Source organism: Octodon degus, unplaced genomic scaffold (genome assembly GCF_000260255.1).
Source record: "Octodon degus isolate 3935 unplaced genomic scaffold, OctDeg1.0 scaffold00072, whole genome shotgun sequence".
NCBI lineage: Eukaryota > Metazoa > Chordata > Mammalia > Rodentia > Octodontidae > Octodon > Octodon degus.
Genome location: NW_004524648.1, coordinates 2,582,653 through 2,599,560, shown reverse-complemented (window position 1 = coordinate 2,599,560; position 16,908 = coordinate 2,582,653). Strand labels below are relative to the sequence as shown.

The 16,908-nt window shown below is 39.8% G+C and overlaps 1 protein-coding gene and 1 non-coding gene across 2 annotated transcripts in view; one reads left to right on the top strand and one right to left on the bottom strand.

Annotated features, from left to right (window-relative positions):
* Positions 1–3,148: 3,148 nt before the first annotated feature.
* On the bottom strand, positions 3,149–3,254 carry LOC111817858. Its single transcript, XR_002821961.1, has one exon. It is a non-coding gene; the product is annotated as a U6 spliceosomal RNA (small nuclear RNA).
* Positions 3,255–3,886: 632 nt separating this feature from the next.
* Vps53 (VPS53, GARP complex subunit) overlaps positions 3,887–16,908 on the top strand; it is a 182,166-nt gene continuing 169,144 nt past the window's right edge. The window contains exons 1-2 of the mRNA XM_004635357.3: positions 3,887–3,999; positions 9,420–9,500. Coding sequence (XP_004635414.1) covers positions 3,916–3,999; positions 9,420–9,500 — 165 coding nt within the window. The 5' untranslated portion in view covers positions 3,887–3,915. The remainder of the gene's footprint in view (positions 4,000–9,419; positions 9,501–16,908) is intronic.

The window sequence follows — 16,908 nt, the reverse complement described above, 5'->3', positions numbered from 1 at the left end:
GAAGAGGAGGAGGAAGAAGAGGAGAAAGAGGAAACAGAGGAAGGGAGGAGGTAGTTATTGAGGAAGAGCAAGAGGAGGATGAGGAGAGATCCTTAATGCAATTTTTTTTTTTTTTTTTGGTACAGTGAGAAGTGTGAGTTCCACACTCAGGGGTTTGTTTTCTTTCCATATCACTTTGATGTCTCCTTACAGATGCACCATAGAACTCATAAGCTGCTGGATACCTGCTTTTCCAATTAATTCCCCCTTCTTCCATTTAAAAAAAAAATTTTTTTTAATTTTTGGAGGAACCAGGGATTGAACTCACCGTTGTTTGTTTAAAGATATGTTTTTCAAAGTTTGGTATTACTCCTGGATTATATGTTTATTTGTATGAATGCCCTTTTCTTACATGGAAACAGTATTCTGGAGGCAGATATTTGGTCTATTTTGTTCAGTGCTGTATTTCCAGCATTCAGCCTCATGCCCTTCACCAAAAGAGCAAATATCCAATAAATTTATTTATTATTATTTTGTTTTTTTGAGACAGGGTTCTTCCTAGGTAGCCCAGGAGGGCCTTGAACTCATGAGCCTGTTGTCTCAGCATCCCAAGTGCTGACATTACAGGTGTGCACTACCGCACCCAACAAATTTATTGAATGAGTGAATGACAAATTTAGCTAAGGGAACTTGCGCAAGTTTCTGTTTGTTATTTTGTTTTTCCTAGATCTATTTCCTCATCTGTTAAATCAAGATAATGGTAACTAGCAACTTCAAAATTGCTGTATTAAAAGGGACAACGTAGGTAATATACTTAGCATGGTGTTTGGCATGTACTAAAGGTTAGGAAATGTTAGTTGGTATTATCATCATTAAAAATAAGGTCTATGAGCAACCAAAGCTCTTACACATTGCTGGTAGGAATGTGAAAATAGAGCCAATTTTTTTTCATAATTTTATTGAGAAACAAATAGCAATGAGACAGTTTCAAATCAAATTGGTAGGACAGTTTCAATAATTAACACATTGCATACATTCTAATACAGCCAATTTGGAAAGCAGTTTATCATTTTCTTATAAACGTAGACATATCATACAATTTAGAATTATACTTCTAAATATATACCCAGGTAAAATGAAAATTTAACTCTCTTCCTGTGAGCAGCCTTAGGTGACCTGTAAAAATGGTTCGCTACTCTCTTGACCCAGAAACCCCCACAAAATCACGCAAATCAAGAGGCTCAAATCTTCGGGTTCACTTTAAGAACACGCGTGAAACTGCCCAGGCCACCAAGGATGGCTGAACTTAAGGGTTTAGATGTAGATTCTCTGGTTATTGAACATATCCAGGTGAACAAAGCACCCAAGATGCGCCATGCTTATAGAGCTCATGGCCAGATTAATCCACACATGAGCTCCCCTTGCCATAATGGATGATTCTTACTGAAAAGGAACAAATTGTTCCCATATCAGAGGAGGAAGTTGCACAGAAGAAAAAAATATCCCAGAAGAAACTGAAGAAACAAAAACTTACGGCATGGGAATAAATTAAGCATAAAATAAATACAAATAAAATTTAAAAAAAGAAAATTTATGTTTACACAAAAATCTATAATGTTTACAGTAGCTTTATTCTTTTAAATTAAAAAAATCTTTTTTTAATATTTATTTATTTATTTATTTTGTGTGTGTGTGTGTGTGTGTGTGTGGCCAGCTCAGCCCACCAGGGGGCGGGGCTGGCTGGCATGTGGTGCTGGGGGATTGAACCGCAGTCCCTGTGCTTTGCTTGGCTTAGCTTGTTCTAAGTAGGTGCTTTAGACCACTGAGCCATCTCACCAGCCCAAAAAAATCCTTTATTTATTATTTATTTGGTACAGGGTCTTGCTACCCAGCTCAGACTGCTAGTGATCCTCCTGTCTCAGCCTCCGCAGTGCTGGGATTACTGTTATATCTTAATTTTTTTTTTTTTTTTTGTAGAACCAGGGATTGAACTCAGGCCCTTGTGCTTGCCAGGCAAGCACTTATTCTGCTGAGCTATCTCCCTGGCCCAATATCTTAATTTTTAAAATGAAATGAAGGCTGGGGAGATAGCTTGGCAGTATAAGTGCCTGGCCTGGCAAGCTCAAGGACCCGAGTTCCATCCTCAGTCCCACATGCTGAGCTGGCCACCAAAACCAGGTGTGATGGTGCAACTTGTAATCCCAGCTCTGGGGAGGCTGAGACAGGAGGATCACTATGAGTCTGAGTTTCATAGCTAGATCCTATACCAAATAAAGATTAAAACATAAATAAAATGAAAAAAAAAAAACCCAACAGGTGATATAATTGCCTTTCCTTTAAAAAAAAATGGCATTTATATTTTCTGATTATAAAAGCACTACAGGGGCCAGGGAGATGGCTCAGTGGAATAAACACTTCCCTGGCAAGCACAAGGGTCTGAGTTCAATCCCCGGTTCCGCAAAAAAAAAAAAAAAAAAAGAAAAAAAGAAAAAAGAAAAAAAAAAAAGCACTACAAGTTAAAAAGAAGGTACTACAGGTTCATTTTAGACATTGGGGAAAAATGCAGAAAAATAGTATTTCCTTATATCGTTTTATCACCATGCAAATTGGAAACCTGCTATACATTTTTGCTTTCTGAAATAATTATGTGCCTTTTTCATGTCAATAAATAATTTTCAAAACCATGATTTTATAACTTAATATTCCATTGTAGAACTGACTTACGTTTTGAGTATCCCTTTGGTTAGAATTGTATTGTTTATATCATTACTTGTCAAATTAAAAATAAATTATGTATATGTGCTGCCGAAGCGAGCACATAAAAATAAATTATGTTGCTTCCATTTTTTCCTTACTATAAATAATCTTGGTAGAATCTTAAAAAATGAAGAGCTCAGTCAGGCCAAAGACTTTTTTGCACTTTGGGGTTTCACAATGTTCAACTGGTAAAGCAACCCTTCCTTTGATGGCAACTCCCTCACTGTAGGTAAAGTGGTTCCACAGGGTGATCTGGCTTCTTTCTGCCTTTGTGGTACAGAAGAGTTAGACACCTAGTATTTCCTGTATTACTAGTTTAAATCTGCATAGTACTTTTAATATTTAATGCACCGCTATCCAATGGCAAAGCAGGCAGGGCACGCGATGTGATCTGTCCATGATCACGAAGTTTATCCCGGGGCTTAGGTTCCCCTATATTCATTCATCCTTGAGCAGGAGCCATGCTAATCTTCTCTGTATCGTTCCAATTTTAGTATATGTGCTGCCGAAGCGAGCACATGTTCAGTCTCACAAAGTAAACATTTCCCCAGTTGTAAGACTTGTCTAGTCTATTTTTCTCCTCCCCCAAAGGGAGCTTCGGTCAACTTAGAAATAACTGCTTAGGACCCGGCACGCAGGGAACCAAGTGGACGCTGTCCCATCATCACCTGATGTCGGTGGCAACATCGCCACTTACCAGGAGGGGTCATGTCACCCCTGAGGACAGGGGAACACCTACTGCCACCGACCCAGAGACCCAGGGAACTGCCCGCGGCGCAGTCCCTTGGGGTTGAGTCTGTCTTTGCGCAGCTGCTGGCGCTGCCATCCACTGAGGCTTGCCGCCCGGAGGCCATGCTCTCCCTCGACATAGGGACCTCTGTGGGAGGCGCACAACCGTCTTACCATTAAGGACCGAGGGAGAGGAAGCAGGAACCTCGCTGCTAAAGGGCTGGTAGAAAATTCCTGGAGAAAAGCCTCCTGCGCTCGGGCACCCACTATCCCAGAATGCCCTGGATCCCGGAAGTGCCCGGCTTCCCGGAAGTGCTGGGCTGGCTGACAGAGCCCGGCTGGTCAGAGCGCGGCAGCGGCGGGATTGCTATTCCAAGTCTGGTGACGGCTGGAGGTCCAAGTGTCGGGAAATTGGGGCGGGAGGGAGCTAGGGGCCGGGGGGACGGGAAGATGGAGGAGGAGGAACTAGAGTTCGTGGAGGAGCTGGAGGCCGTGCTGCAGCTCACGCCCGAGGTGCAGCTGGCTATCGAGCAGGTGAGCATTCCGCCCCCTCAGGGAGGGCGGGTGTGGAGGACCGGCCAGCTCCGGGCGGCGGGACGTGGGCAGGCCCGGGGAGGAAGCCGGGTTGGGACCAAAAGGAGGGGGCTAAGCGCAGAGGGAAAGCGAAGGTTTGAGGAAGAAGGGGGTGGCAATGGGTTACTGAGCCAGGGGAGAGAAAGGGTTATTTCTAGGCCTAAATTTTCTTTGGAGGCTGGGCATCCTGGTGGGTTTGGGCAAAAAGCTGTGCTCTTGAGACGACGAATCTAGAAGGAGGGGCCCCTTGAGTGGCTACGTCAGATTCTAGGAGGGTGGGTTACATTCTTAAGGGCCAATGCCGCTGCTCCCGTTTGTGCTCGGAGTTAGTGTAGAGGGAGATCTTGCTGAAGCAAATGGCAGAGCAGAGGGACGTAGTGAAAAATGCCTCTTTACCATACTTAAAAGGTAGTGAATGCCTGCTGTTTGCGTTACATTGGAGAAATTCCCAGGAGTCCTCTCCTAACTGCAGGATCTCTTCAGGAAACTACATTTCCTTTTCAAGTTTAATAAAAATTGAAGGGTAATGATATTAGAAGTCATGATTGTGTCTTTGTACAGGTCTTTGCTCTGGATAAAGACAGAAAATCTCCATTAGAGGAATTGTCATGATGTTATGATACAAGAACAAGACTCATTTAGTGACGACTGGCAAATTTTTCTGAGTGAAACATTGTTTCTACTAATAAGTCATATATATTGACCAGTAATACCATGGCTCTGCCACCATACTAAATTATTTATTTTATTGAGAAACAAACATCAATGAGACAGTTTCAAAGCTGATTAATAGGACAGTTTCAATAATTAATACATTGTACATTGTTATCTTCTTAGTGGTTATCCATAGTACAAGAAGCAGACAGGATATCCTGTCCAAACACTATTACTACGAATTTTTCTTCTCATTGAATTAAACAAAAGTAGCTATATATCTATCCTAACTATTCTGTATATACAAATACAAAATGGTGCTTCCTTTGTATCCCCTATTTTGTTTAGTCCTGTCAGAGATGGGTATTCTATTGGCATCTAAATATTATAGGTGCTTGAATTCAGCAAAACAATTCAACATAGTCCAGCAGTCCACAATAGTAGTGGGTTATCCGCAGAAGTTGTTGACTAGAGCCTTTTACAGCTCAGCATATTAATATGGCTTTACTTTAGATACCTTGTTTTTATACTTTTCTGCTGTATGGTTAAGACCAAGATAAAGCAAGACCTATATAACAAGAAATATAACTTTTGTATCTGATAAGATCAGTCAAGTCCCCTCAGGATTTATCCTGTAACCCTGTACCGCACTTTGTAGATCCTTTGTCAGTAGATGAGTCACAGCCATTGCTTGACCAATTTGCTCTCTGTGAAAGCCTGAGAGAAAGTTTTCTCTCCATGTGACTCTCCTTAGGCACACTATACATCATCAATCACATTCCTTTGTGGCTCCATAATCTCCTTGAGCAGAAAATTTGGGGCACAACTGAGTTACATGATGTTACAGTACAGGTTCTCCTATGTCCTCAATATTCACTGACTTTGAAAGGCTAGGGCCAAATGTTGGCTGGTCTTGCAGCCCTTCCTTTTCTCCAAGTTTTGATCTGCAAACTTAGGTTGTTAACCCTCCAGAAGAGAAGCTTATTAGTACCATGCAACATATGCAGTTTGGTTTACCCTAACTATCTGTCTAAATATCAAACATCTTTGGCATAATGTGGAACAGGTATTTTCCATCAAGTATTGATGTGTTGAACTTTTAAGTCCTTACAGAATATGAAGAAAAAAAATTTTAAAAATAGAAATAAACACATTTTTACACAGAAATTTAGAAGTCTAACCATATACATTTATTTTATTTTTTAACTCCCCCTCCCCCTAGTTTATTTTTATTGTTCCATTTGTAGGCTTTTTGGTTGACATTGTTCTAGGAGCACTTGGATTACTTGTACAAACCACATTTGCTATATCTTGAGAATGCCAAGCCCTAGAGCAAAAACCTTGTATTCAGACCACAGTGCTCCCCAACCCGCCTCTTCGACAGAAAAAGACATACATTTTAGTTGTACTTGGACCTAGTGGGTTCTAATGGGAGAAACAGAATGCAGTCAATTAGGGTTTAACTGACAAGAACTTAGAAGATCATGGATTTTTGCTATATTCTTGAGATGTAGATAGGCTTATCTCATCTAGTAAGTACACATCAGATGTGACTTAAGATGAATTTAGAAGCTTGTCATACTTTACTAGTCTAAGATTGAGTAAAAGTCTACTAGTAATACATATGTGGATATTTTGTTTTACAATGCTGGGGATCAAGCCAGAGGCATTGTACATACTAGTTACAATGAGTTACACTCACAGTCCTACAAACAGTACTTGTCAAAAGTAGTGATCTTTGAGGAATTAAGGGTTGATATAATGGAATCACATTTTACCCGGTTATTAAGCTCTGAAGTCATTACATAAAATGAAAGTCACACACTGTAGTTATGTTATTTTTGAAATTCCTTAAATTGCCTGTGAAGTATATTGTATAAGCATTGCTTTGATGAATCTAGTGTTAGTTTTCTCATCCGGCATTTCAATGAGTCACTTTTTGTGGTTATCACAGATGGAATAGCTGGCTTAAGTTAAGAGCTTTGCTAGTATGTGAAAACATTAAAACCAAGGATAGCATCCAAGGACAGTAAGAGGAATGAGAAACTGAGGAAACCTTGAGGAAATGGATAATTCACATCTCTTAGATTGTACTCAGGATGACACTGATTCTTTTTTTTTTTTTTTTTGGTGGAACCAGGGATTGAACTCAGGTCCTTGTGCTTGCCAGGCAAGCACTTATTCCACCGAGCCATCTCCCCGGCCCCCAACACTGATTCTTATGGCAAGCTGATTTCCCAGCATTTCATCTGGAGAGGGCATATAATGAAGTGATTTGAAGTTATATCTGTGTGACAGTGGTGGCGATCCAATGGCACATATGTTGCTTTTCTTTTAAGACAAACTATTAATGTATGAGTTTTCTAAACTAAAACCTTATTGTTCAGGTTTAATAGCAGTATTGGCACTAAGTGGGTTTTGGATTGCAGTTTGGGCACTTGTCTCTACAATGTTTGCCATCACTGGTATATGATATATGTCTGATGTATAGTATAGAAAATGCTAAACATTAAAAAAAAAATACCTTCACGACCTCCATCTCTTTTTTACATTGAGGGTGTCTTAGACTCTTCTAACAATTTTCTTTAACTTCTCTTAGGAGACATTTTGATCCTTTGATGCTATATTACTTTGAAAAGCTTCATCTTTAAAGAAGTTGCTTTCCAGAATCATAACTACCTTGATCTGGTAAAATTCAGTGCCTAAGAAATTCTTTGACTGCATTGATTGGTTCTGAGATTGAACCAAGGGCTGAGGACCTTCACACTGAGCTGTATCCCTAGTCATTTTCTACTTTTTTAAAAATTTTAATTAAAAAAAAATCATTTATTTATTTATTTGGTACTCACTATGTAGCTCAGACTCATAGTGTTCCTCTTGTCTCAGCCTCCCAGCACTGAGATTACAGGTGTGCACCATCATGACAGGCTTTAGTGGCTGGCACGGTGCTCCCAGCACAGCATGCAGTACCAGGGATCGAACCTGGGTCCTTGCTCTTAGACTGCCGAGCTATCTCCTCAGCCATACTTTTATTTTTTTGAGATAGAGTCTTGCTAAGTTCTCCAGGCTAGAGTTGAATTTGCAATACTGTCTTGACCTCCTCGGGTGCTGGAATTGTAGGCCTGTATCCCCATGCCTACCTGACTTGACTGCTTTTTGTGTGTGTGGTAGTACTGGGGATTGAACCCAGGGCCATGCTACCACTGAGCTACTCCCTCCCCCCACTTTTTGGAGACATTATCTTTTCCTTACTTGCCCTGTGGGACTTCAACATGTAATCCTCCTGCCTCAGCTTCCCTCAGTACTAGTATTAGAAGTGTACATCACCACATCTGGCTTGATTACATTTTTTTTTCGGAACCGGGTATTGCACTCAGGCTCTTGCACTTGCCAGGGAAGCGCTTATTCCACTGAGCCATCTCCCAGGCCCTTTGATTGCATTTATAAGCCACCTTATTACATGTTCTTCAAGTTGTGGATTTTATTCAGTTTTATTTTTTGTGGTACTGAGAATCGAACTTGGGACCTTATGCTTGCTGAGCAGATGCTTATGCCACTATCTCCCTGGCCCTAAAGCTGTGAGTTGTAAAGGGATTTAGCTATATTTCTCAGAAGGTGACTTTTTTTTTTTTTTTTTTTTTGTCTTTTTGAGACATAGTCTTGCTATGCAGTTTAGGCTGGCCTTGAGCTCACTTTATAGCCTAGGCTGGTCTTGAACTCACAACAAACCTCCTGCCTTGCCCTCCTGAGAAGAAGGTGGCTTTTGATTATAAACCTCAATGCCAGTTCTTCATTTCTTGACACTATCTGCTACATAAAATATGATTCACTGAAGGGTGGCATATAGTTCAGTGGCTTGTTAAGTACATGTGAGCCTCTGCATTTAATTCTCCAGCCAAGAAAAATGTATCGCTTCAATGTGTTGTGAATTCTACTAAGACATCATGGAGACTTAGCACAATTTATTATCAAGGCTTTCTTAATAGAACCTGTCACCAGATGGTTTAATCTAATAGTATACAAAGCCTGCTGACTTTTGCTTGTTCTTGAGACTTCACTGATAGGGAATTTGCAGTTTAACATTTGTATGTTCTGTCCATTTTGCCAATATGTTAAAATTACAGATGAAAATTAAAGATTTGGGTCAGCCAAATAGCTCAGCAGATTAAAGCGCCTGCAAGTAGGCACAGGGGCTGGGGGTTCAATCCCTGGGCCTGCCCCTGGGGTGCGCTGAGACAGTAATTGAGGCTGGGCGTGGTGGTACATGCCTGTAATCCCAGCTCTTGGGAGGCTGTAAACAGGCAGATCACTACAAGTCCAATCTAGTGGTGAAACCCTGAACACCATGTAGACCCTTCCCTAAAATACAAAAAAAAAAAAAAAAGAAAAGAAAGAAAATTGAAGATTTACATATTGGATATTTTATTGAGTATTTGTTTATTTTTGGTACTTGGAATTGAACTCAGGACCTTGTACTTTGAATGCTTATTTACTAGCTATTTTATTGAGGTATCTGTTATGAGTGAAACAAAAAATGAATAAAGAATTTTTCTATTCAGGTAACTTATATAGTAGGGAAGAAACAAAAAATACATAAGGTAGAAAGGACACAGTTATTGCTGATCCTCTATTTTTAAAAAAGTATTTTCTTTTATTTGACAAAAATTACATATGTATTTTGGTGTCCAGTATGATGTTTTGCTATATAACCACTTGTTTTTATGTAGGTATTTCCAAGCCAGGATCCTCTAGATCGCGCAGATTTCAATGCCGTTGAGTATATCAATACCCTGTTCCCAACAGAACAAGTAAGTATTGAGTTTTAGGTTTCTTTCATTTCAGTGGCTTCTGGCTCATCCTGAGTGTTATGATTGCTGTCTTATACTATATAACCTAATAGCTCTCGATAAACAGATGAGTGTTAAATTGAAATCAAACTCTACTGCAAGCCAGGTGTGGTGGTGCAAGTCTATAATTCTAGTACCCTGGGAGGCTGAGACAGGGTGAGTTCAGGTCAGCCTAAACTATACAGCAAGACCCTGTCTCAAAAAACAAGCAAACAAAACAACCACTCCCAAATCCAGAAAACTCAACTGTAACCAATTAGGTCAGTTAGATAATTGTGTTAGAGTAGAATTCTTTTTTAGTGATCACATTATTAGAAATTATATCCTTAGGTTTTTATTTTTTTTATTTTTAACATTTATTGTGTGTGTGTGTGTGTGTGTGTGTGTGTGTGTGTGTGGTCAGCTCAGCCCACCAGGGGGCGCGGCCGGCATGTGGTGCTGGAGGATTGAACCGCGGTCCCTGTGCTTTGCCAAGCTTGTTCCAAGTAGGTGCTTTAGACCACTGAGCCATCTCTCCAGCCCCTATCCTTAGGTTTTTAATAGTACCTCTTCCATCAAATTGTGTTGTAAATTGGAAATTGGGAAGGATTTTTGTATATAAAAAGGAAAAACTGATTGTCAGGATAAGCCTTGAGTCATAAAGCAACTTTCACTCCTATATAAAAATGTAAATCTTGGGGCCAGCAAGGTAGCTCAGCAATATAAGCGCTTGCTTGGCAAGCTCAGAGTCCCAGTTTGATTCCCAGCACCACATGGTGTGCTGGCCTTGCCCTCAGATGTGCTGAGCCATGAAGACTGAGCGTAGTGGTGCACATCTGTAATCCCAGCACTGGGGAGGCAGAAAATAGTATCACTACACATAGCGAGACCCTGTACTAAATTTATAAAAATTATAAGTAAATTTAAAATTTTAGATGGCATGCTGAATTACAACTCTAACCCTGTTTAATCTTTATTTTGAGACAAGATCTTGCTGTGTTGCTTAGGCTGGGCTTGGATTTACAAGCAGTCTGCCTCAGTCTCCCAGAATGCTGGGGTTATGTGCCACTGCACCCAACCTGTTATTGTCTTGTGGGGTGATTTACCTAGATAGATGTTTTTCTTATAGTAAGGCAAAAATTAGAAGTAGCAGAGTTGGGAGAAGGAGAGCTAGAGTTCTGCTTGATTTTTCATTCTCTCAGCAAACGTTCAGTGGATACCCAGTATGTGTTGTCAATCACTGTCCCAGGTTCCGGAACACAAAGATGAATAAAACACAGTCCTTGCTCTTGAGGTATACATGATCAAGTATGAGGAGATACAATTGAATGCTTTAAGGGAGGTATGGGGACAGTACAGTGAGGAGAAAAAGAATGGTTCTGCCTAAAAAAATCAAAACCTCAGGAAAGCCCTCTGCCAAGTCTTGAAAGATTTATTTATTCATTCAATTCAGTCAAATTCAGTAATCATTTAAAAAGTGTCTATTAAGTGTTAGTCTGTCTTTTAGAAACTGAGGAAAAAATGGCCAACATGACTGCTTAATTCCTGGTTTTATGGGGTCTAGAGTGAAGAAGGAAACAAAACAAATTAACACATGAATAGACAAATTATCAAGTGTGGTTAATGATGTGATGAATTGTGGGTACAATGATAGGGTATGATGGCATGGGTTGGGGTCCTTCAATAAAGGAAGATTAAAAGAACTTAAAGCTGTCACTGAGGAAGTGCCCTTTACACTGAGACCTGATAGATATATTGGAGTCAGGCTTGTGGCAGTTGAGTGGAATGCTACAGTGAGTGGCTAGGTAAATCTTTGGTGAAGAGGAGGGAAAAGGAGTCATTGTGAACACAGCAGGCAGGATGACTAGTTAGGAGGCAAAAGCACAAAGTCACTAGAAAAAGAAGCTGAGAAGCTGAGTGGTAGCAGTTTGACAGAGGACATGATCTGAGAAGTGAGGACATAAAAATCACAGTTTTGTTCCTGAAGGATGCATTTGAGGCTTCTGTAAAATCTAAAATTCATAGGGTGGAGAGACAGCTCAGCACCATAAGCACCTGCCTGGCTTGCACAAGGTCCCAAGTTTGATCCCTGGTACTGCAAAATAAATAAATAAATAAATAAATAAAATAAAATTTGTTAATTCTGCAACAGCAAAAATACCTACTCTGCCTGCTTAGGCAGATGCAAGGACCAGGTTCAATCCTAAGTATGCTGTCCCGGCCTTGCCCCCAGGGTGCTCTGAGCTGTTGACTGAGACTGGGTGTAGTGGCATGCGCCTGTAATCCAAGCACTTGGGAGGCTGAAAACAGGAGGATCACTGTGAGTCCAGTCTGTATAGTGAGACCCTATAAGCCCTCTAATAAATACATTAAAAAAAAAAAAAAAACAATCCTCTGTCTAGCTGCATTAGAAATTGAGCAGAGAGTACAGTTCCATAGCAGGATGCATACTTAGCATGCTGAGCCGCCCTGGGTTCAATCCCTAGCACAAAAGAAAGAAAGAAAGAAAGAAAGAAAGAAAGAAAGAAAGAAAGAAAGAAAGAAAGAAAGAAAGAAAAAATTGTGGATAGAGGTATGAGATCCTTGCCAACATAGACCTCATAGTCTCTCTTAATAATTAGTTGCACAGGGCCGAGGAGATAGCTCAGTAGAATAAGCACTTGCCTGGCAAGTGCAGGGTCCTGAGTTCAATCCCTGGTACTGAAAAAAAAAACAAAAAACAAAAACTGAGGGGTGCTAGAGGTTAGCTTTACTGGCTTCTCACCCCTACAAAGATATCCTTTGGGGCTGGGGAGATGGCTCAGTAGAATAAATGCTTCCCTGGCAAGCGCAAGGGCCTGAGTTCAATCCCCGGTTCTGCCAAAAAAAAAAAAAAAAAAAAAAAATTAGTTGTACAATTTACCAATATAAGTAAATTGTAAAATTACAGTGACTTATTTGTATCATTATTTGTTACTTGCTTAAAGAGTTCTGAGTTCTACTACAGCTATAATAATAGTAAACATTTATTGGATGTTTACTGTGCACCAGGCACCATGCTAAGCACCTAGCCATGATGAATTCTCCACTTTATTGTCATTTTTATTTTCTGGTGGGAGTAAGGAGGCACGGAGAGGTAAACTCAAATGTGATAGCACTTCCATGAAGAGCAACAGGCTGCCAAAGAATATGAAGAGGCTTTCCTGAGGACAGGGAGAATATTATATGCCAAATAGAGGATTCTGAACTTTGAATTCTAGCCTGACACATTGGGTAGGTGTTGGCGTCTCCCCCACTGTGGAGAGTAAGGACGAAGAGCAAGTGTCAGTGGTCAGTACGGTTAAAGGAGAGTGTAAGCAAGAGCTCAGTTTTGAATACATTTGGACTATTTGGGTAGAAATATATAGATGGGTCTTTGAGCGTGGAACTTACCATCTTGGTCTTTAATGTCTGGAGATACAGCATTTCAGACTTTCTTTTTTTGAATTAATAACAAAATTATCTTTTTCATTGGTGTACTTGCCTGTTTTTTAAATTCATTTTTATTTATTTATTTTTTGTATTTTAGGGTAAGGGTGTCCAGGGTCTCACTACTAGATTGGACTCTAGTGATCCACCTGTTTACAGCCTCCCAAGAGCTTGGATTACAGGCATGTGCCACCACACCCAGTCTCAATTGCCATCTCAGTGTGCCGGGGGTAGGGCCAGCCTGGCAGAGCTGGGGATCGAATCCCCTGCCTCTGTGCCTGCTTGCAGGCACTTTAATCCACTGAGCTATTTGGCAGGCCCTTAAATACAATTTTATTTTTAACTGACACACAGTAATTGTACATATTCATGGGATGCAGTGTGACATTGTAATACATATACAGTATGTAGTTATCAGATCAGAGTAATTGGCATGTGTGTTAAACATTTATCATTTTGGGAACACAAAATCCTCTCAAAACTATTTTGAAATATGTAATTTTTTATATATATATATATATCTAATGCAGGGTCTACAGGGTCTCACTATACAGATCATACTGTAGTGATCCTTCTGTTTTTAGCCTCCCAAGTGCTGGGATTACAGGCGTGCGCCACCATGCCCAGTCTCAATGGGGCCAAGGTGGGGCCGGCATGCTGAACCCCAGTCCCTGTGTCTGCCTAAGCAGACACTTTAATCTGCTGAGCTGTCTGTCCAGCCCTTGTAATTTTAATTGATGCTAACAATAATCTTACTGTTCTGTAGAACTTTGGAAGTTATTCCTCCTATTCATCTGTACCCCCTTCTAAACTTTTTAGCATGGACATACTACTTTTTAAAATAAAAATTTAAAAATGGTAGACTATGTAATTATCTTTGTGGAGATGTCACAAATAGCAGTCATAACTCAACATTTTCTATGAAAAGAGAGAGAGAAAAAAAAAGGGAAAAAGGAAAAAAAAATTGAAAAGAGAAGTTTAGGATTAGCCAGAGATACATACTTGGTAACAACTTGCATAACGATTGAAATTTTAACTATGCAAGTGTTCCACTTAACTGAGCCTATCAGGAATGATGACTCAGCAAAGCTGTTAGATTTGAAATTTACATAGTAAACCCCAAGTTCTCACCTTTTCCTGACAAGATTGTATATATTTGTTTTTTAAACTGCGGAAGACAAGGGGCTGGGGAGATAGCGCAGTAGAATAAGCGCTTGCCTGGCAAGCGCAGGGTCCTGAGTTCAATCCCTGGTACCAGAAAAAAAAAAAAAAAATTCTCCTGTCAAACATACAGATTTGGGTCAGGGAGATGGCTCAGTAGAATAAGCACTTGCCTGGTAAGCACAAGGGCCTGCGTTCAATCCCTGGTTCTGCCAATAATAATAATAATAATAATAATAATAATAATAATAATAATAAAATAAAAAAATGAACAGTAGAAGGCATTTATGGTTCCAGTTATATTTCTTTCCTAATTGTATGTTACATGCCTTCATATATGATAATATACAGTGTAGTTTCTTAGTATAACATAGAAAATATATGACATAGGCTTGCTTTCATTTCCCAGGTTCTAGAGTTACCAGTTCATGTGTTAATCCAGTTTCCCAGGGATTTTAGTGAAAAGGCAATAGAAAGTAGTGGCCTTATAACTTCTTTTAACTATTGCTAAATTTTGGGTAAAATCCATTCATATAACTCACAATAAATACTGATTAATCATGAGCTTATATTATTTAAAATGTCAGTAGAGGGGGCCTGCCCATTAGCTCAGGTGTTTAAGTGCCTGCTGATACAAAGCAGTCAGGCTCAGGATGCTGTGGTCTGATCACCTCATCCTCAAGCCAAACCAGACCTGCCCTGAAGGCACCCTGAGTGCCCCCTCCCCCCAAAAAAAGTCAGTACATCAAGAATAGGTTTAGTGTCACTCTAGGGCAGGTGTGTGATTGTATTTCTGTTGAGTGGTGTGTGCCTGTTGCCTAGAGGATGGAGTGTAGGCCAAACAGGTTCCTGAAGGCTCAGGTCCCTGTTTCATCTTGGTCAGGTAGGGGAGGGAGCTTAGTTTTCTGTAGTTGACTGAGATCCCTGCCTGCTTCTGAAAAGTAGCCAGGTTTGGTAGCAATGGATGTGCTTTTTAGTCTACTGTAGTAAACTGAAGGTTTATATGTCATGTTTTCACTGGAAGTTTAATTAGGGAAAACTAGATGAAATTTATGAAAAATATTAAAATGTCAGTGTAAATCCCAGTTACCTGGATGACTGAGACAGGAGCATGACTTAAGTTCAAGAGTTCAAGACTATCATCAGAAGCCTCCATCAAAGATAGAAAAATATCTTAAGAACTTATTTTTATTTATTTACTTTTTTTTTTTTTTTTTTTTGTTCCTCGAATGGCTTCAGGGCACTTTTGGCCAGCGGGAGAGTTGTGAGGTTCGAACTCCAGCAACCTGAGGCTGAGAGCTTTGTGGAAGCAGCCACTTAAAGGCCTGAGCTAGGGCCATGCCCCCTATTTACTTATTTTTAATTTTAAAACAAGATTATAGGATAGTAACATTGGTTAGTACATTACATATTGTTGTCTTCAAAGTAGGTGTTTAAAAGAACTTTTTAATAGTCTCCCAGAAAGCTGAGTCTATATTATTAAGTGAGGGACTGGGGAGATAGCTCAGTGGCATAAGTGCCTGCCTGGCAAGCTCAAGGTCCTGAGTTTAATCCCCAGGACCAAAAAGTAAAATAAACAAATAAATAAATAAATAAATAATGTGTTTATATTATTAATGGAAAAGAAGCTAAATTATCTCTATTTTTTTTAAAGCACTGTACATTTTCATAGAAGAAACAGAAGGCACCTTACACAAATACCTATAGTGATTAAACTCTTGGGATCATAGGATGATTTTACCTATGTTCTATATTTTCTATAATCACGAGTTATTAAAATCAAGAAATATCTGCCACTTGAAGATATTCTTATAAGTGAAACAAACAAGACCCACATCTGTAAATAAAGTGTTGTCTCCCTAGTATAAGAACTCAAAAGAGGAATTACATATAGAAAGTTACAACACAAATAAAAGGAAAGCGAGAACTTGAGGATTGGACAATGAGGAGTGGGCAAGGAGAAAAGCTGGGAAACATGACAGGGGCAAAGCCATACATTTGTACACATGAGATGGGTGGGGCAACGATCCTGGGGGACATCAGCAGGTTTTTGAGACTAGCGCTTGGCTGGTGAGATTCTCACCCTGACTAACTGTATATGTTGGTGTCTGTGAGCCAGGCGGCTGCACTGAGGATGGTGATGTGTAATAGAGGTGTCGTGCTTGGAGTCCTTGCCATCCTGGTCTTCTAAATATGTACTTCTTGTCATGACATAACATTTATTGCCATAATGTGTCTCAAAGCCTTTTTTTTTTAAGGGTAATAAATTGGAAAAAAACCCCACAAGAATAAGAAAAAAAAAGTCACAGGTCTGTCCTGTTACAATTCTACATATGGTTAGATTTCTAAATTTCTTTGTAAAATATGTTAATGCTTATTTCGACTTTTATAAATTATTTTTCCTTCATATTCTGTAAGGACTTCAAGTTCAATATATCAATATTTGATGGAAAATACCTGTTCCATGATATGCCAAAGATGTTTGATATTTAGACAGATAAGGTAATCTGAACTGCATATATTGCGGGTTAATAATAAGCTTCTCTTCTGGAGGGTTAACAACCTAAGTTAGCAAATCAAAATTGGAGAAAAGGAAGGACTGCAAGATCAGCCAACATTTTGGCCCTAGCCTTTCAAGGTCAGTGAAGACTCGGGACATAGGAGAACTTGTACTGTAACACCATGTAACTCAGTTGTGCTCCAAATTTTCTGATCAAGAAGATTATGGAGCCACAGAGGAATGTGATCAATGATGTATAGTGTGCCTGGAGAGAGTCACATG